This window comes from Podarcis erhardii (genome assembly GCF_964252035.2).
Source record: "Podarcis erhardii genome assembly, chromosome: 2".
Taxonomy (NCBI): domain Eukaryota; kingdom Metazoa; phylum Chordata; class Lepidosauria; order Squamata; family Lacertidae; genus Podarcis; species Podarcis erhardii.
In genome coordinates, this window is record NC_138498.1 from 114,616,154 (window position 1) to 114,636,667 (window position 20,514).

Sequence of the window (20,514 nt, forward strand, 5' to 3'; positions counted from 1 at the left end):
TACCACTGTAGTGAGGATTTTCCTCAACTCTACAATCTACCTTGCTTGCCATACGTTACAGCAAAACCCAAAGTTTTGCACCTTTCGGGTGATTTATGCAAATAATAATATTTTTTTAAAAAAATCCAGGCAGCCTGCACAAACAAACTCAAACTTTGCATGATGAAATCTGAATATTGCCCATTTGCTTGCTAGCTGGGCTATATAAACAGCTCTGGTCATCACCTCATCAAAGGAAGAACATCAAAACACATTAAGAGCCAGCTGATCCACATAGCAGACGGAATGAAAGGGAGGGATAAGGAGTCTGGGTGGCCTGACTTCCGATTGCAGGCCTGTGTGGGTCACATTTCCAGATGTTCCCCTGCTAAAAAAGCCCCTTCTGTAGCATGCAGGCAGCTAAGACAACAGGTAAAGCGCTAAGCTAAGCATTTCTCTCCAGTGTACCGGTTTACTACATAAAGGATTTGTGTGTTTCTTTTATGTGGAGAAACATTTAAAAACAGCGCTTCTCTCCACGCTGGTAGAAGTGGGGCAGTCTAGTGTTCCATTCTCTCATTCCACATAGCATGTAAAACATTTCCAAGAATAATTATCCCCCTCAAGCCTCACCAAGCGCAGCTGAAAGCGAACCCTGTCTTGTCCTCATTTCCTTTTTCATTTCCTTTTTCAAACTCCAGCTGAGTATACACTTTGAGGCAGATTCTTTTCTGCAGTTTGTTAAGGGCTGCTGGGAATCGTAACTCTGTGAGGGGTAAACGACAGCGCCTGTAATTATTTGAGGAAATGAATGTGCTTCACATAAACACAGCCTGGATCCACAGTCAGCGTTAAACCTGAGTCCTATTGCATTATGTCCTATTGTACCTTGGTGATAGTAAGAGTTAATACTGTAGCAGATGGGTGGGGAATCTGTGGCCCTTCACATCTTGGGGGACTCCAACTCCCATCAGCCCAAGCAGCATGGCCAGCAGTCAGGGATGATGGAAGTTGTAGTCCCAAAACATCAGAAAGGGCACCAGTTTTCCCTCCAAAAGATGAGGGTACCTTAGCAGATGCTCCCCCAAAATCAGCCAGCAGCTGCCTCTTAACAGCTGTCACTGGGTGGTTTAAGCACATATCATTTTTAAAAAAATATAGGCAACAGAGCAAACGACGAAGTTTCTGTCTACACTGATTTTTGTTGCTAACCTGAGTTTCTGAGAATGTGCTTCTAAAGGAGGAGGGGAAATATACACATTTCTAATAAATACATATTGCCTTTCCAATTTAGTCAATAATTGAAAATATTTGTCTTGATCTATGATTGGAGGACTAAGCTCTGAAGCCCCTTCCAACATTGTGGTGCAAACAAAGAGACTGAAGCAAATTACTGAAAAAATTGCAAGCCTAAACCATGAGATGATTTTGTGGTGACGCCTACATGGTTAAAATTTGAAAATGCCAGGGAACTGGAGTTTTGGTAAAATACTACAAACTGGCCCATCTTCTCTGTTGAAATGTCAAAGCAGAAATCTCAACTTATCTCTGCAAAATAATGTTAGCTTGTTGAAACTTTCCCACAATTAGTTTCTGTCACCTTTCTGGAAGTTTAGTCCCCATTAGAAAGAGTATTCAGATTTTTGCCAGAAAGAATGTGATGTCTTTTTTAAAAGTCCAATTGAAAAGGCATTTTCTAAATCCAACCTGTTTCAGTGTTAGAATTTCAAAGAGAAATATGGCCAGCTTCCACAAGGCATAGATTTCTGCAAGAGGTTCGGAACCGGGAAATATGAAATAGGAACATTGCATTTAAACGTAATACATTTCCTGTTTTCAGTCTCTTTGCCAAATTCAGCACCTAAATCCCCCTCCCCCTCCCCCAATTCTTCTCAAGTATTTGATCCTGCTGAATTGTTCTTTTGCGGCTTTTCCTGCAGCTTTCATAGCTCAGAGCTGCCAAAAATTAAAAAATGGCACGATCATTTCCTGCCCTGCAGCCCCCTGGAACCCCCCAAACTGCTCCCAGTCTTCACCAAAAGGTCCTGCAGGAAAAAAAGGTTTCTTCCACTATGAAAGAAAATATCAACCATCCTAAAAATAAAAAGGAAACAAAAAAAGCTATAGGTAACAAAAGCGGGGTTTCTTCTCTGTTGGGAAGAAATGCCAAGATGAGGTACCACAGCGCATCTCGGTTTAGGACACTCTCCTCTTCTGTAAGCTTCTCCTCAAGTCCCCGCCAGCTACGTCAACCATTTGGCAATGCAAGTGTCATAAACTGTGAGGTTGGAATGCCAGTTTGTGTGGGTGACGCCTGGCATTTTGTAAAAAACGATGTCGCCTCGAGCATCCAGAGTCTTCAAGCCAAAGGTATCCAGCAGGTAGACCTGAAAGGAGAAAGGAGGTCATTTAAACTCCTGCTCAAAAAATAAGAATAAAAAAAAGGCCCTGTCATGAAGCTGAAGACAAAACCACTTGCGTGGGATTTTTTAACCAGTTAATATGTCGCTTGGTTGTGCCTTTAGATTGCAATGCGCAAGAGACACGTACCTTTCCACGGGATTTTGAGGTCCTGGTTCTTACACACGTGTTTTAACTAGGCCATGAATGCTTTGAGTTTCCTCTGATATTTCAAATCCAGAGGCATCCCCCCCACCAGACTTCAGGAGCCATTTTGAAGGTCTTATGGAAGAAAACCAGCCTAGAAATATTTACATTCAAAATCTAGGCCTTTAAGTAGGTTGATGAGGAGCGGACTTGCAACTGACAGGAACATTCTAATATATATACAGTGGTACCTTGGTTCTCAAATTTAATCTGTTCTAGGAGTCTGTTTGACTCCAGAAACGGTTCAAAAACCAAGGGGCGGCTTCCGATTGGCTGCAGAAGCTTCCTGCACTCAAAGCAGAAGCCATGTCTGACACTCGGCTTCCAGAAAATGTTCATAAACTGGAACACTTACTTCTGGGTTTGCAGTGTTCGGGAGCTGATTTGTTTGAGAGCCAAGCTGTTTGAATACCAAGGTACCACTGTGTGTGTGTGTGTACATTTAAAAATATCAATGGAAATCCAAGTTAAAAACAAGTTATTAAAAATTCAAAACATCCTCCTTTCCCAATACCAACTTCCTTTCCGAGTAAACCAAAAAATACATTTATTTTGACATGCTGATGCCCCCGGCTCTGTCCCCCCAATTAGGCAGTCTAGCCTCACTCACCGGCTGTGATGTCATATTTCTCACATTCTCGTTATCATCATAGAAGGCAAACAGACTGCAGGGAGAAGAGGGAAGAAAGAGGTTTCATTACAAGGACAGTACTTGATCTCTCTCTCTCTCTCTCTCTCTCTCTCTCTCTCTCTCTGACACACACACACACACACACACACGGCTGAGATCCAACCCCATGACCTGAAACTCTTAATTAAGAACCACTGCCTGTGTTTGTTTGTTTGCTTTCTTCCTCCTCCCTCCCCAATCCCTTTTCCTTTCGTGTCACATCTTTCAAATTGTAAAGGCTGAAAGCCACACTGGGAGTCTTTCTTGGCAGAAGGCCGGAGCGAAAATGCTTCAAATAAACAAATTCTGTGATAAGACCCATATGAAAAGTATGCACCTGCAATTTTATCCAGACTAATAAGTCCATGAAAAGTTACCAGCTAGTCACCTACAAATGTTTAAGTTAATCTTTGGATGCCTAAAAACAAAGAATAAATTTATTTCCTATTGATTTTTTTTTGGGGGGGGTGCATTGAAAGTTTCCCTCCCTATTTGTCAGGAGGCAATTCCTATCTGCCATGGATGAGAAACAGTTTTGCTTACATGCCTGCTGCAGTCCTGTTTTGTTTGCTGTTTGAAGAAGAAGAAGAAGAGTTTGGATTTGATATCCAGCCTTTCACTCCCTTTAAGGAGTCTCAAAGCGGCTAACATTCTCCTTCTCCTTCCTCCCCCACAACAAACACTCTGTGAGGTGAGTGGGGCTGAGAGACTTCAGAGAAGTGTGACTGGCCCAAGATCACCCAGCAGCTGCATGTGGAGGAGCAGGGAAGCGAACCCGGTTCCCCAGATTATGAGACTACTGCTCTTAACCACTACACCACACTGGCTCTCTCATGCTACACTCTACAGCGGTTTGAATATATTCTCCCTACGTTGGAGCACCTACCACTACAATATTGCTGGACATTGACTATTGCGCCTTTGTCACGGTGTTCCCTGACAGCAATTTATTACGCTTACTATTTCTTGTTTATGAACTTTTGCATAACTATGCATATATTATATGTGGGGGCTTATGATTTATGACCTAACTATTGATAATACATTATTAGCCACGTGCTGCGTTTGGATTTGAGCAGTACAGGATATAGCATGCAGGTTGTAAAATTAACACCCTGCAATATTTCAAGGTTTTTGTTTCATTTTACAAAATTCAGTATATTTCAGGGCAGCATCACCACCCCTTTTTTTTAAAAAAAATGCCCACATCTATTAAGGGATTTCGCCACCTAACAGAGAGGCACTGTGGCAGTGCTGAATTTCTCTCTCTCTCTCTTTCAAATATTTATACCTAACAAAAGGAAGCTCCCTCATATACTGAATTAGACCATTGGGTTCATTTAACTCAGTATTGTCGACACTGCCCGGGATCTGAGACAGGTGTTTCTCTCAGCCCTACATGGAAATCCTGGGGCTTGAATTTGGGGCTGTTTTATTCCAAAGCACAAACTCTGCTACTGAGCTACAAACCTGCTCTACCTAATCTCAAGGTAGCTTATCTGAAATACAACAAAGCAAACAATGAAAGTTAGGATACAAGACAAAATTAACATCTTTCTGTATGCAACAACAGCAGCGAAAACATTGGTAGCCAGACACTGGAAAGGAAATTACCGTATTTTTCACTCTATAGGACGCACCGGACCATAGGACGCACCAGACCATAGGAGGGGGAGAACAGGAAAAAAATTTTTTTTCTTGTTCTCCCCCTCAAAAACAAGGTCCGCCAGGCTCTGCAGGCTTGCGGATAGCTTCCTGAAGCCTGGAGAGTGAGAGGGGTCGATGCGTTCGCTCCATAGGACACACACACATTTCCCCTTCATTTTTGGAGGGGAAAAAGTATGTCCTATAGAGCGAAAAATACGGTATATCCCAACAAAAGGGGAATGGTTAAGTAAACTATGTGTGTACCTGGAGTTAGCAAAACTGACAGATTTAATAAGGCATAAATCAAAAATTAGAATTCAGAAACAATGGTAATGCTTAAACGGATATTTATACAAGCCGGGCTCAAATATGAAAGTTTGGTTGTGCCTAGACTAACCTTGTGAAGAATATAGAGAACATAAAGATCTGACTGATTATGAAAGAATCTAAGGAAGGGAAATGACTGAAGAACAGATGTGAAGGTGGGCGAGATAACTAAGAGCCGTGCAGTGAATGCGGTGGAAGTCTTTTATAATATTTTAACCAAGATTTATATACTGTAATGTTTGAAGCATGAATTTGGTAATATTATTGGTTATGAAAAGTATTTTCTTTTTCAGTTTGCATTTTGGAAAACATGTATATAAATGTGTTTACAGTTATGTATTGTTTTTTGTTTCTTTTTCTTTTCTTGTAAAATTCAATAAAAATCAATAATAATAATAAATTAGGATACAATATTGGGGGGGGGGGGTGCAGGGGCCGGAACCAGCAGCAAAGAAAGCGTACACAGTACCAATGGCCTAGGAATACAACAGCGATTCTGCCCGGCACCTAAAAAGCATTACAGCAGGAGGCCAGAGGAATAAGCAGCCTTATCTCACTTCAGAACGGGGACTTTCCAAAGCTGGCCCTCCAAGAAAGATCTCAACAGTGAAACAAGTTCGTAATCTGGGCTGCGTGCTTTGATTCACAAGCCTAAAAGCCTTATGGCCTTATCAGCAAGTCCGAATGGCGTCTCTGCATTGATAACATACGGGTGGGGTAGGGGAAAGAGTGACAGAGAAGGCAGAAAGCTGTGCTTGGAGACAAAAGCCTTATCCTCATTTATTATCAGTTTATTATCCTGCTCTACTGTTGGGGCATAAGCAGGCGAATGAGTCAGCAGACAGGCTGGAGAGAAATCAAAACAGCAGCCGGACCGAGAGTTTTCACTCTTACACATGCGTGAAGCTAGAAAGGATCCTTCAACGCAGAGGTGAGAGAAGCAGCTCTATCTGGTGCTAATGGATAAATTAATAAAACACAGTACAGTGGTACCTCGGGTTAAGAACTTAATTCATTCCAGAGGTCCGTTCTTAACCTGAAACTGTTCTTAACCTGAAGCACCACTTCAGCTAATGGGGCCTCCTGCCTCCGCCGCACGATTTCTGTTCTCATCCTGAGGTAAAGTTCTTAACCCGAGGTACTATTTCTGGGTTAGCGGAGTCTGTAACCTGAAGCGTCTGTAACCCAAGGTACCACTGTAAAAGAAATCCAGAGTCTTCATTTATTCATATTACTGGGACTTTAAACTGTATTTAACGCACACCCCCAACGCATAAACATAGCTCAGGAACACTCTCCTCTACCCCTGCGGTTTTTAAGCAGAGTTTGGATGGCCATCTGTCATGGATACTTTGGTTGAGATCCCTGCATTGAGGGGGGGTTGGACTAGATGACCCTCAGGGTCCCTTGCAGTGCGGTGTAGTGGTTAAGAGCGGTGGACTGTTAATCTGGGGAACCGGGTTCGCGTCTCCGCTCCTCCACATGCAGCTGCTGGGTGACCTTGGGCCAGTCACACTTCCTTGAAGTCTCTCAGCCCCACTCACCTCAAAGAGTGTTTGTTGTGGGGGAGGAAGGGAAAGGAGAATGTTAGCCGCTTTGAGACTCCTTTGGGTAGTGATAAAGCGGGATATCAAATCCAAACTCTTCTTTATGTTGTTGGGCTCCAACTCCCATCAGCCCCAGCCAGCATGGCCAATGGTGCAGGATGATGGGAGTTGTAGTCCCAGAAGGGTAACATATAGCCTGTTCCTGATCTACTTCATCAAGATCTGAATCTCCCCCTCCCCTTATGGCTTCCAGGTGCCATAAGAAAGCTGCAGAGATAGCGCAGGATAGTGCACACCCCGGAAGTGATCTCTTTCAGCTTCTGCCTTCTGGAAGAAGGTACAGGGTTATAAAGACTAGGACTAGCCGTCTAAGAAACAGTTTCTATCCAAATGTGATTTTGGTTTTAAATGCAGTGTAAGGAGTCTCTATGGCAGTATATTGTATTTAATTATGGGGTATCAGAGCTTTTAGGGACCTAACCAGGTTGGGATAGCTGGGATAGCAGGCTTGTTGGTTTTTGAATATCTTATGTAGATTTTTTCAATTTCGTTGTTCTGTATGGGACAAAGACAATAAGATTATCGTATCGTATGTATGGAAGTGAGAGCTGGACCATAAAGAAGACTGATGGCCGAAGAATTGATGCTTTTGAATTATGGTGCTGGAGGAGACTCTTGAGAGTCCCATGGACTGCAAGAAGATCAAACCTCTCCATTCTGAAGGAAATCAGCCCTGAGTGCTCACTGGAAGGACAGATCCTGAAGCTGAGGCTCCAATACTTTGGCCAGCTCATGAGAAGAGAAGACTCCCTGGAAAAGACCCTGATGTTGGGAAAGATGGAGGGCAAAAGGAGAAGGGGACGACAGAGGACGAGATAGTTGAACAGTGTTCTCGAAGCTATCAGCATGAGTTTGACCAAACTGCGGGAGGCAGTGGAAGACAGGAGTGCCTGGCATGCTCTGGTCCAGGGGGTCACGAAGAGTCAGACACGACTAAATGACTAAACAACAACAACAATTGTATCGTATCTCAACCTGGGTGATAGGGTCTTCTTGCGGCTTCCAAAAGCTCACCTGGACTGCCATGGCATGATTACACCATCATCTGGACCCCCAATCAGAACCATCTTTCGGATCCGCAGGAAGTTTCTCTTCCAGGCTGTATTGGGGGGGGGGGGGAGAGAGAGGCAAAAGATTCAGAAATCTGGTCACAAAAGTCACTGTGGAGACTCTTCTCCTTTGTCCCATTCCTCTGCCCCTAACAGACAACAACCGATCTCTCCTCACTCTGAATTCTCTGAGATGTGGACCTGAGGTAATCTACATAATTTGCTCCTGCAAGAGGTAGTGATGGCCAGCAACTTAAATTTTATTGTGGTGGGAAGTTGGGGACAGAAACAAATGAGAAACTGAAAGAAAGCAAAAGTGATAGATGTGCCCATTTCCTACTGATCTCACGGTGCCTTGCTGTTTAGAAGTCTTAAGGCAAACTGCAGTAAAAAAAGAGGAATAAGCTGTGATGACTTGTTTTCTGGCTCTGCTCCCGTACTTTTAGTTCGTTCAAATATTTGTCGCCTGCCTTTCTTCCTATGAGGACCCGCAAGACAGCTTGAAGTATGAAAACTAGATAGCAGGTGATTAAAATAAAGCAAAACGGGGGGGGGGGGGGGGAATACCCAGTGAAAAGTCATAAAACACAACACACACAGCACAGTCAGCAAGCAGTCTGTGGCAGGAATTCAGCATCCAACTGCATCAGTTCCAAAAAGGATTGGCAAAACAAAACACAGAAAGGTTTTTACAAGCCTTTCTATAGTTGCCACAGCTGAACTGGCTTGGCAAACCTTTCTGGAGAATTCCAGCAGCCTGACATATAAACTTTTAGCAAGCAAGGATTCCCCCCCCCCCACATTTTAACTCTCCATTTTGGGAAAAGTTTAACTTGAGGCAGCAGCATTCGAACAAACAGAAGAACACTCCATCTTCAAAACGTCGTGCTCGGTTGCCAGATGTTGTGGGCCAATAACTTGTTAAATTTCTGTGTCAGGATACTAGCAAGGCCTTTTTTAAAAAATTAAAAAAACAGAGCTACCCTATTCAACTTGAGACTTGGCCTGGTTGTAACACCTCAGAGGCAGTAAAAGACTATGAGGACCACAAGGGTTAAGGGCAGGACGGGGGGGGGAGCCATGTTTATTCTTCATAGATCAACTGGAATTGGGGGGTGTCAGTGGTTATTATTATTATTATTATTATTATTATTATTATTATTATTACTATTATTACTATTATTGTTGTTGTTAAGTTGTGGGTGAACATATCAGACGACAAAGTGATTCTTCAAACAGCTCTTGTTTATTCACAGGCCAGGACAGAACTGAACTGAAGGTGTGATGGCCTGGGATTCCGAGTCTGAGAGTGATCCGGAGGAATCCCAGCCGGCGCAGGAGTCCCCGCCTCCAGGGCCGGCTGAACTGGGGCAAGGCCTAGTTGCTGAGGAAACTCAAGAGCAGGCACCAGGTGAAATCATTCAGGCCCCAGAGGTGCTGGAAGACTCAGTGGCTACAGGTGAGCCTCCCCCGGGGCCCAGTAACCCTTCGGCCTCTCCTGATCTGCAGAGGCTTAGGGCAGAGAGGCGAAGGGAACTGGTGTCTCCCAGGAGGAGTGCTCGCCTTAAGGCCAAGAGAGGCGGGGCTTCTGGGGGCCGGGACCGCCCCCGGCCTTAGAAGAAGATAAAGGTCAGGCAGCCCGGTCCCAGGTTGCGGGAGCAACGTCGTTGTGAAGTATCTGCTTTACCCAGTCCTTGTTCGGCACTCCCAGTGTGCCTGTTCCTCGCCCGGCTTCCTGCTTCTGCCTTACCAGTGTTCCTGTTCCCCGCCTGGACTCCTGCTTTGCCTTACCAGTGTTCCTGTTCCCCGCCTGGACTCCTGCTTCTACCCTACCAGTGTTCCGGTTCCTCGCCTGGCTTCCTGCTTCTGCCCTACCATCGTTCCTGCTACCCCGCCCGGCTCCCTGTTGATCTTGGCCTACGGTAATAGTACCTCATCCCCCCTGGGACCAGCACAGTTTGCTCCCGCCATACCCGCACTCCCCCTTCGTAGGGGTGCGTTCGGGAAGAGCCAGAGGCCATGGCTGACCAGGCGGCTGCACTGGTGGATTTGGCCCAGAGGAACCAGACCTTGACTCACACCGTGCAGCAGCTCAGTGACGCGGTTGTGGCACTTCAGCAACGCTTGGAAGCCCTACCGGCTCCTGGGGCCGATGCCCCGGCTCCTGGCAAGTACCCAGTGGCTTTGCCTGAGAAATTTGATGGAGCCCCGGCCAGCTTTCCCATGTTCCTGGCCCAGGCCAAGCTGTATATTCAGGGGCGAGCCCGGAACTTTCCTGACGACCGCACCAAGGTGCACTTTTTGATTAGTTTGTTAAAGGACCAGGCGGCCAAGTGGGCGTTGCCGCTACTCAGGCAAGACTCCCCCTTGCTGGCAGACTATACGGGGTTTTGCAATCATTTGGAGGCCGCGTTCGGCAATCCCCAAAAAGGGAGTCAAGCCAACCGGGCGATTCGGCGTTTGAAACAGGGCAAGTCCACGGTGGCCGCATATACCACGGAGTTTCGGCTGCTGGCACAGGACTTGACCTGGAATGATTCGGCACTGCGGGACCAGTATCTCGAGGGGCTTTCAGACGAGGTACTGGACCAGTTGGCCACCATGGAACGCCCCACCACGCTAGACACTCTCATTCAACGGTGTCTACAAATAGACGATCGGTTGGAGGATCGTCGTCAGGCCCGGGGTCGCCGACACTTCCAGTTCACGGCACCAGCTTTTTCCAGCAGCCCCACGGTCACAACTGATTTAATGGAGGAGCCTATGCAGCTCGGGGCAGTGCGGCCACGCCTTTCCCCTGCAGAGAAGGCGCGGCGTCGGGAGGGAAATCTCTGTCTTTACTGTGGCGGAAGTGGACACTTCGCTCGGTCTTGTCCAGAGAAACGCCAGCCGCAGGGAAACCGCCAACCCCAGTAGCTGATGGCCCTAGCTACCGGGGGTCCCAAACAGCACAGAATGGGGCCGCACCAATTGAATTACAACACCTTATGGTTCCGGTACATTTATACCCTCCAGGAGGGCCATGGATTCTTACCCATGCTCTGGTGGATTCAGGGGCAACCCGCTCTTATATGGACGCTGCTTTTGCTGCCTAGCATCGGGTGCCACTTCGGAACAAGCCAGAACCGGTACAGGTAGAGGCAATCGACGGACGGCCACTGCGTTCGGGCGCCGTCACTCAAGAGACCCAGCCCCTGGTCCTGTGCCTCCAGCAGCACCGTGAGATGCGAACTCTGGATATTGCTTCCATGCCCCGGTTCCCCCTGGTGCTTGGGATGGACTGGCTAGAGGCTCACAATGTGCAGATTGACTGGGTCAAACGGACTGTACACTTCCCAGACCCCAATTCTCCTGCTGAGACTGAGATGCTAGCAGCTGCGCCCACTGAGGAGGCGGCTGCGACGCTCCCCGCTGAGTACCAGGACTATCACGACGTGTTCGAGGAACGGGGGGCAGACCAGCTGCCGCCGCATCGGTCCTTTGACTGCGGCATAGACCTCCAGCCCGGAGCGCCTCTACCGGTGAGTCGCTTATACTCGTTAACCGAGCCAGAGCGCGAGGCTTTGCAGGACTTCTTGCGCAAGAACCTGGAGCGTGGGTTCATTAGACCCTCTACCTCGCCCACTGCTGCACCAGTGCTCTTTGTTAAAAAGAAATGTGGGGAGCTCCGCCTTTGCCATGATTACCGGGCCCTGAACAAAATTACCATCCCGGACCGGTACCCCTTGCCCCTTATTTCGGAGTTACTGGAGCGGGTGCAAGGGGCGCAGGTGTTCACCAAGCTAGACCTCCGGGGAGCCTACAATTTGATTCGGATCCGCGCCGGGGATGAGTGGAAGACAGCATTCGGGACCCGGTACGGACAGTTTGAATACCTGGTTATGCCCTTTGGTTTGTGCAACGCGCCTGCTGTGTTCCAACGGTACATCAACCACGTGTTCCAGGACTTGCTAGACAAGTACGTGGTGGTGTACTTGGATGACATTCTGGTTTACTCCCGTGACCCGGCGTGCCACGAGGGCCATGTCCGGACCGTGCTGCAGCGCTTGCGCGAGCATCGTCTGTATGCAAAGCTCAGCAAGTGCGAGTTCCATCAGCAGTCAGTGGACTTCCTGGGTCATCGACTCTCACCAGGTGGGGTGCAAATGGATCCTGGGAAGGTGGCAGCGGTTCGAGAATGGGCGGCACCTCAGAACCGCAAGGACCTACAGCGTTTCCTGGGGTTCGCCAACTATTACCGGACCTTCATTGCGGATTATGCTCACCGCACCACCCCGTTGACCCGGCTTCTGCGCCCCAAGACGCCGTTTTCCTGGGACAAGGAGGCGGAGGAGGCATTTCAAGGGTTGAAGGCCTGTTTCCAGAGAGCGCCAATCTTGCAACATCCGGATCCTTCTCGACCCTTTGTGGTAGAGACTGACGCCTCCAGTACGGCTCTCGGTGCCGTCTTGTCTCAGCAGCACGGACCGGAAGCGCCACTCTTACCCTGCGCCTTCTATTCCCGCCAGCTCCTTCCAGCGGAGCGTAACTATACCGTGTGGGAGCGGGAACTGCTGGCCATCAAGGTGGCCTTTGAGGTTTGGCGCCACCATCTTGAAGGAGCAAGACACCCGGTGGAGGTGAGAACCGACCACCGGAACCTGGAATACCTCCAGACCACCCGCAAGCTGAACCAAAGGCAGATCCGGTGGGCGTTGTTCTTTTCCCGTTTCCAGTTCCGGATCCGCTACATCCCTAGCTCCCAAAACCAGAAGGCGGATGCCCTGTCCCGGAAACCTGAAGACAACGCAGACACGGTTCAGCAAGCAGCACCCACCACGATCCTACCTCCAGCTGCATTCCTGGCCACCCAGGAGGCGGAGCCACTGCAGGCTCGGGTGCGGGAACAGCAGCGGGTCGACGCTTGGGCCCAGGAACGACTCCGGGAACTGGCCGAAGGATCATGCCCTCAGTATCCAGGGCTGGTCTCGCATCAGGGTCTTCTGCTGCACTACGGGCGCCTGTACATCCCACCAGGGCCGCTGCGGGCTGAGGTTCTCCGGATGACCCATGACGCTCCAGCGGCGGGGCACTTTGGGCGGTATCGGACCACCCATCTGGTAAGCCGTGAGTTTTGGTGGCCCCGTTTGAAGGCTGACGTGGCTCGCTACGTCGCTGGTTGTGACGTCTGCAGGCGGGCCAAGGGGCCTACCGGGCGACCCCCCGGCCTCCTTCAGCCGTTGCCGGTTCCACCACGTCCTTGGCACACAGTTTCTCTAGACTTTGTAGTGGAGTTACCCCCGTCTCGTGGCTGCACCTGCCTTCTAGTTTTCTCCGACCACTTCACGAAGATGGTGCACTGTACCCCCTGCCCATCCATACCCTCAGCTAAGGAAACCGCGCAGCTGTACCTTCAGCATGTCTTCCGCCTGCATGGCCTACCTGAGCGTGTAGTATCCGACCGCGGCGTTCAGTTCACGTCCCGGTTTTGGCGTGCTTTGCACCAGGCCCTCGGAACAGAGGTCTGTCTCTCATCTGCTTACCACCCACAGACTGATGGCCAGACGGAACGGGCGAACGCGGTACTGGAACAGTACCTCCGGTGTTACTGCAGCTACCAGCAGGACGACTGGGTCGACCACCTAGCATTGGCGGAGTTCGCTTATAACAACGCGGTGAATGCGTCCACCCAGCAGACCCCGTTCCAAGCCAGTTATGGCCTTCATCCACGGTTGTTTCCGGATGTGCTGCCGGCATCTACGGTCCCTGCGGTGACAGAGTGGCTTCAGGAGCTCCAGTCCCAGCAACAGCTGTTGATGGAGCAGCTGCACCAGGCCAAGGAGGCGTACAAGGTCCAGGCCGACCGCCACCGCCAGGTGGGGCCGGAACTTCACGTCGGTGACTTGGTATGGCTTTCCACTCGCCACCTCCACCCTTCTCGACCTTCGCGGAAGCTGGACGCCCGGTTCACCGGCCCGTTCCCTATCGTGGACCAGGTCTCGCCTGTGGCATTCCGTCTCCGGTTGCCAGCAAACCTGAAGGTTCACCCGGTATTCCACAGGTCCCTTCTGAGTCCGGTGGCCCCACCCGACGAGTTCCACCCGGACCGTCCCCGACCGCAGCCAGTCTTGGTGCAGGGAGAGCCTGAGTACGAGGTGGAACGCATTCTGGACTCCCGATACCGCAGGGGAAGGCTGCAGTATCTCATTGACTGGAAGGGGTATGGGCCAGAGGACCGTTCCTGGGAACCAGCGGTCAACGTCCACGCACCTGCCTGCATCCGGGAGTTTCATGCAGCGTACCCCAGCAAGCCGGGTCCGGGCCCTCAAGTGAGGGGGGGGGCCTGGGAGGGGGGATGGTGTGATGGCCTGGGATTCCGAGTCTGAGAGTGATCCGGAGGAATCCCAGCCGGCGCAGGAGTCCCCGCCTCCAGGGCCGGCTGAACTGGGGCAAGGCCTAGTTGCTGAGGAAACTCAAGAGCAGGCACCAGGTGAAATCATTCAGGCCCCAGAGGTGCTGGAAGACTCAGTGGCTACAGGTGAGCCTCCCCCGGGGCCCAGTAACCCTTCGGCCTCTCCTGATCTGCAGAGGCTTAGGGCAGAGAGGCGAAGGGAACTGGTGTCTCCCAGGAGGAGTGCTCGCCTTAAGGCCAAGAGAGGCGGGGCTTCTGGGGGCCGGGACCGCCCCCGGCCTTAGAAGAAGATAAAGGTCAGGCAGCCCGGTCCCAGGTTGCGGGAGCAACGTCGTTGTGAAGTATCTGCTTTACCCAGTCCTTGTTCGGCACTCCCAGTGTGCCTGTTCCTCGCCCGGCTTCCTGCTTCTGCCTTACCAGTGTTCCTATTCCCCGCCTGGACTCCTGCTTTGCCTTACCAGTGTTCCTGTTCCCCGCCTGGACTCCTGCTTCTACCCTACCAGTGTTCCGGTTCCTCGCCTGGCTTCCTGCTTCTGCCCTACCATCGTTCCTGCTACCCCGCCCGGCTCCCTGTTGATCTTGGCCTACGGTAATAGTACCTCATCCCCCCTGGGACCAGCACAGAAGGGTTCAGTCAGCCTACTTATATAGAGCTCCAGTACAACGTAACTGTAACAACTTTCTAAAACTATCCAATCACTGAACGTCACTTTCGATCCTTCATTTGCATAACTATCTACAGTATCCCCCTGCTGGCCCAGGGTGAGAACTTCAGTACATAACAATTATTATTATTATTATTATTATTATTATTATTATTATTATTATCATCATCAAAGCACAACACTCTTGCAGGTGAACGAGAAGAAGCAGACACTCTATCATGGCAGACACTTTTCTCTCAACTCAGCACTGACATTGGAAGTGAATCAGAACACGGAGGAAAATGTTTGAGAAAGGAATTGGGGAGACACCTGAACGAACAAACGTGGCACCCACCGACATGACTAGTTTGGCCCTAGGAGGATAATTTGTAAGCTAGGAAGCCCCCATTTCAATTTTCTCTTCAGCCATTGCTTCGCTGTGGGTGTGTATTTAGCAACAGAGTTCTCCTTCCACCTCAGGAAGGAAATTATGAGCAAGACTATAAACATTTAAACATATGTTTAAAGAAGGTTGGAAAACGTTTATAGAATATAGGGAGGAAAATTGTGTTTATTTGAAAACGTGGGCAGCGTTAAGATAAACTCAACAGTGTAAATAGCTTTTGATGGATTTAATAATGGAATACTGACTGGTTTAGTTTATATAAAATATGCAGGGATTTGTGTTTTGGAAAATGAACCATGGAAAGAGAAGAAAGGAAGTCGTTGGTGCTTTAATGTTGTTTGAATGAATTTTCTAAAATGTAAAATGTAATAAAAATTATAGAAGAAAAAAAGAAATTATGAGCAAGACTGCCTGAGAGACCTAGCTGACCAAAGATTAGCAACGCAGACCTAAGTCGCCCAGGGCTGTGGGGCTGTATGGACAGGGTTGTCGGGATAAGACAAGCATCATCTGTAAGTGGGGATTTTGGGGTAGGCCTCCCAAGTGGGGATAGCCTACCACTGCCCCTTTTACATTGGGAACTGAGGAGCAGCACCACTTTATTACCTGTTGCGTTGGGATGGAGCCTCTCGTCATTCAACAGAGCCAGGAAGTTGCTATTGTTGAGGTAAAGATCCCGATGATGTGGATCTGAAAAAGGCAGAGAAATCTCGTTTGCTTTCTACACTGGCCTTTTCCCACAGAACCCAGGGGACAGGCTCCGACTCCTCCCTCCCCCTTATTTTTAATATAAAATAAATAAATAACATTTTAAAAACCAGTCTCTTTTTTGCGGGGGGGAACGAAGGCTTTAGATTTGAACATAGCCCTGGAACTTATTTTTATTGGCAGGTTTTATTTCTGGAACAAGCGTAGCAGTAGCAAGAAGCCGCAACTGACTCAGAGCATGCACAGAGTGCATTTCCCTGCAACGGAATAATTCTTATTTATTTTGTCTATCTCCAACCTCCTTCTCCAAAGAGCTCAAGGTTCTTTCCCCTGCTCTTTTAATCCCCACAACAACCCTGTAAGGCAGGTTAGGCTGAGAGGCAGTGAAAGGCCCAAGGCCACTCAGTGAGAGCTTCATGTCTGAGTGAAGATTTGAATTCTGGTCCTAGTCTGACAGGGGACACCGGTGGCACTGTGGGTTAAACCACAGAGCCTAGGGCTTGCCGATCAGAAGGTCAGCGGTTCGAATCCCCACTATGGGGTGAGTGTTATTCTAAAGCAGCAATGCTGCAGCAAGCAAAGGCTCTAGCAGCTCAGTCAGCTGCTTGTGGCTGCAAAGCCAGACAGGATGTTTGTGACTGTTGCCATGGAAACAAAGGGGCAGTCCATTCTCCTTATTGAGCACCGGATGTGAGCTCAGTGTGTGTTATATGACCTGTACAGGATGTACATGGGTGGAGTTTGGAGTTTTCTCTCTGTTTGTTGAAGAGAGCAGACATCTTTTACTGTATGGCTGCTAAAGACAGGAATAAAAGCATGTAGTTACATTTCTGTCTGTGTCTGATTCCCCTCCCTGGGGATATGCAGGGAGGAGGAGAAGCAGGAGATGCAGTGGTGTGTTTTTCTCACAGCCTGAGGAAAATCGCCGGAACGGACCTCGTGTGTTTTTCCTGCCGGGATTTGCCGGAGGGAGGTCAAAGGAATTCAGCCGGTGCCTGGACAGATAGGCACATACCTCTGACCGAGGCAGAATTCCAACAGTGAGCTCCCGTTGCTCGGTCCCTGCTCCTGCCCACCTAGCAGTTCGAAAGCACGTCAAAGTGCAAGTAGATCAATAGGTACCACTCCGGCGGGAAGGTAAACAGCGTTTCCGTGCGCTGCTCTGGTTCGCCAGAAGCGGCTTAGTCATGCTGGCCACATGACCCGGAAGCTGTACGCCGGCTCCCTCGGCCAGTAAAGCAAGATGAGCGCCACAACCCCAGAGTCGGTCACGACTGGACCTAATGGTCAGGGGTCCCTTTACCTTTACCTAGTCTGACAATCTAACCACTACAACCATGCAGACTACTCCCAGAGACCAGGGATCCCGACGTACAAAACCACTCTCCTTCTCCAACCCATCTACCCAAATTTGCTTTGTATTCATCATTCCTGGCAGATCAGTGGTGGTGACCCACTGGTTCACAACCCCCATTATACTCGCTGGCCCCCCAAGAGGGGCAGATTTCGGGGAGTGCAACCAGCTCACCGGGTGCCGAGCCAAGAGGATGCTACAACAACGATGATCGACCGGAATACGAAAGGCGGGAAGGATGCCCAATTCAGGCATTGCACAGGGCACCACTGAAACTTTAAAGCTGAAAGTCTGCCACTGCCTTCAAGCCACAGCTACCTGCACCTATACCAGACCTGACACAGGACGTCAGGTGTGGGGCAGGTAAAGATGCATCTCAGCCAATCAGCTGATTGCTGGCACTACCAAAGAGTTATGGACATAACTTGATTCCAAAATAAGAGGAGCATTGCTAAACAACAACAACAATTTGTTATTTATACCATGCCCATCTGGCTGGGTTTCCCCAGCCACTCTGGGCGGCTTCCAACTGAATATTTAAAACAATACAGTGTCAGACATTAAAAACTTCCCTAAACAGGGCCACCTTCAGTTGTCTTTTAAAAGTAAAATAGTTGTTTATTGCCTTGACATCTGCTGGGAGGGCGTTCCACAGGGCAGGCGCCACTACCGAGAAGGCCTTCTGCCTGGTTTCCTGTAACCTCACTTCTCGCAGCGAGGGAACTGCCAGAAGGCCCTCGGCGCTGGACCTCAGTGTCCAGGCTGGATGATGGGGGTGGAGACGCTCCTTCAGGTATACAGGACTGAGGACGTTTAGGGCTTTAAAGATCAGTACCAACACTTTGAATTGTGCTCGGAAACGTACTGGGAGCCAATGTAGGTCTTTCAAGACTGGTGTTATATGGTCTCAGCGGCCGCTCCCAGTCACCAGTCTAGCTGCCATATTCTGAATAAGTTGTAGTTTCTGGGTCACCTTCAAAGGTAGCCCTACGTAGAGCGCATTGCAGTAATCCAAGCGGGAGATAACTAGAGCATGCACCACTCAGGCGAGGCAGTCTGCAGGCAGGTAGGGTCTCAGCCTGCGTACCAGATGGAGCTGATAAACAACTCTACAATAAATGGCTTTGACCAGTCAAGTAATTAGTCTCCTAATACAGTATTAATGTATGGAGATGGAAATTCAAAAGGAATCCGTGTTCATCCTTTAATCTATTTCCTTTTTAGAAACTCCCTGACTCCTAATTAACTCCCATACACCCAAACTCTTATTTCGCACTGTGCAATTCTTTTTCTTTTTACAATGTGCATAATGTGTCTAGATATAAATTCGGATTAACCCTGGTGGAGTTGGAACACAGCCATTGTGGCTAGTAGCAGCCATCAATATCCTCCGTGAATATGCCTAATTCTGAGCAAAGGGAAGTCTGGGAAAAGGAAAGTCACTTGACAGGAGAGAATTGTAGAATTGGAATGACCCCGAGAGTCATCTAGTCCAGGAATGCAGAAGAAGAAGAAGAGTTTGGATTTGATATCCCACTTTATCACTCCCCTTCAGGAGTCTCAAAGTGGCTAACATTCTCCTTTCCCTTCCTCCCCCACAACAAACACTCTGTGAGGTGAGTGGGGCTGAGAGACTTCAGAGAAGTGTGACTGGCCCAAGGTCACCCAGCAGCTACATGTGGAGGAGCGGAGACATGAACCCGGTTCACCAGATTATGAGTCTACCGCTCTTAACCACTATACCACACTGGCTCTCAGGAGATCACTTTTGCAGGAATCACTTTTGAATAATCCCTGACAGATGTCCCTCCAACCTCTGCTTAAAAAAAACCCAATTTAATATAATTCATATAACGCTCAAACATCAAAACGTCTAAGTCACGTTTACGTGAAAAGGATACACAGCCCAGGCCTCAGTACAGTGGTACCTCGGGTTACAGACGCTTCAGGTTACAGACTCCGCTAACCCAGAAATAGTACCTTGGGTTAAGAACTTTGCTTCAGGATGAGAACAGAAATCGCGCAGTGGTGGCACGGCGGCAGCGGGAGGCCCCATTAGCTAAAGTGGTACCTCAGGTTAAGAACAGTTTCAGGTTAAGAACGGACCTCCAGAACGAATTCAGTACGAAACCAGAGGTACCACTGTACTGAGGTCGAACAAATGGATCCTTGTTAGCTCCTGCAACTGAGACCACGAAGAGCCAGAAGAAGAAAGCAAATGCCAGATTATCAGCTACAGCCATCTTCAAAGTGTCACGAGATTCTGTTGTTGTTCCTGCAACAGACTAACATAATTTATTATGGCATAGGTTGCACACCTCATCAAACTGCGGGAAATCTCACAGCTGCCGATGACTCGCACAAGTGAGCCAAGCCACATACTATTTGAGGTCACTGGTTTTTCTGGTCTGGAGGGCAATGCCTTTATGACACTTTATGACATCTAAATAAGAGCATAAACATGAGCAATGACCATCTACGGAGTAATTTCAGGGCAAGTTTAAGCAATCCCAATATCCTGCTTCCTGGTAGTGGCAAATTTCCGGTGTTCCAAAAGACAGGATGGCGGATGGGAAATCCACAATGGAGCCATCAGAGTTAGTCCCTAAGGGTTAAAAGTATTAGCTGGGACATCTCTGCTTCTTATTTGTCCTCAGCCACAAATGGTCCTTGCAAGCTGCTCTCTCTCTCATCCTCAAGGATACTGATTCGAAATATGGGGATGATAACCTGGCCTACCTTACAGGGCCGTTGTAAGCACTGCCAAAATAACGTAAGCAAAAGCTGTTTTGGCAAGTCAAATTGTCAAATAACAGGTGGTGGTGGAGGAACAGGGATAGCTGTGGATTCTTCTTGGGCTGTGTTTTCTGCAGATTCTCCCATATTGATAATCATCATCATCATCATCAAAATAAACATTGAGGTCCAAAGTCTCATGCAAGGCATATTGCATGTATGCAACTTACATTCTTGAAAATTGGGTATGTAAATGAGAGCTACTGGGAAGCCTCAGAAACCCCGGGGCTGCTGGGATAGCTCAGTTGGTAGATCATTTCCATTTCCTCGGTCCAGTATACCTGAAGGAGCATCTCCACCCCCATCATTCTGCCCGGACACTGAGATCC

At 48.8% G+C, this 20,514-nt stretch overlaps 1 protein-coding gene across 1 annotated transcript in view; it reads right to left on the reverse strand.

The window, feature by feature from the left end:
- Positions 1–121: 121 nt before the first annotated feature.
- PPT2 (palmitoyl-protein thioesterase 2) overlaps positions 122–20,514 on the reverse strand; it is a 56,718-nt gene continuing 36,325 nt past the window's right edge. Inside the window, exons 6-9 of the mRNA XM_081854069.1 lie at positions 15,934–16,017; positions 7,852–7,936; positions 3,197–3,251; positions 122–2,366 (exon numbers count right to left, since the gene is read on the reverse strand). Coding sequence (XP_081710195.1) covers positions 2,223–2,366; positions 3,197–3,251; positions 7,852–7,936; positions 15,934–16,017 — 368 coding nt within the window. The 3' untranslated portion in view covers positions 122–2,222. The remainder of the gene's footprint in view (positions 2,367–3,196; positions 3,252–7,851; positions 7,937–15,933; positions 16,018–20,514) is intronic.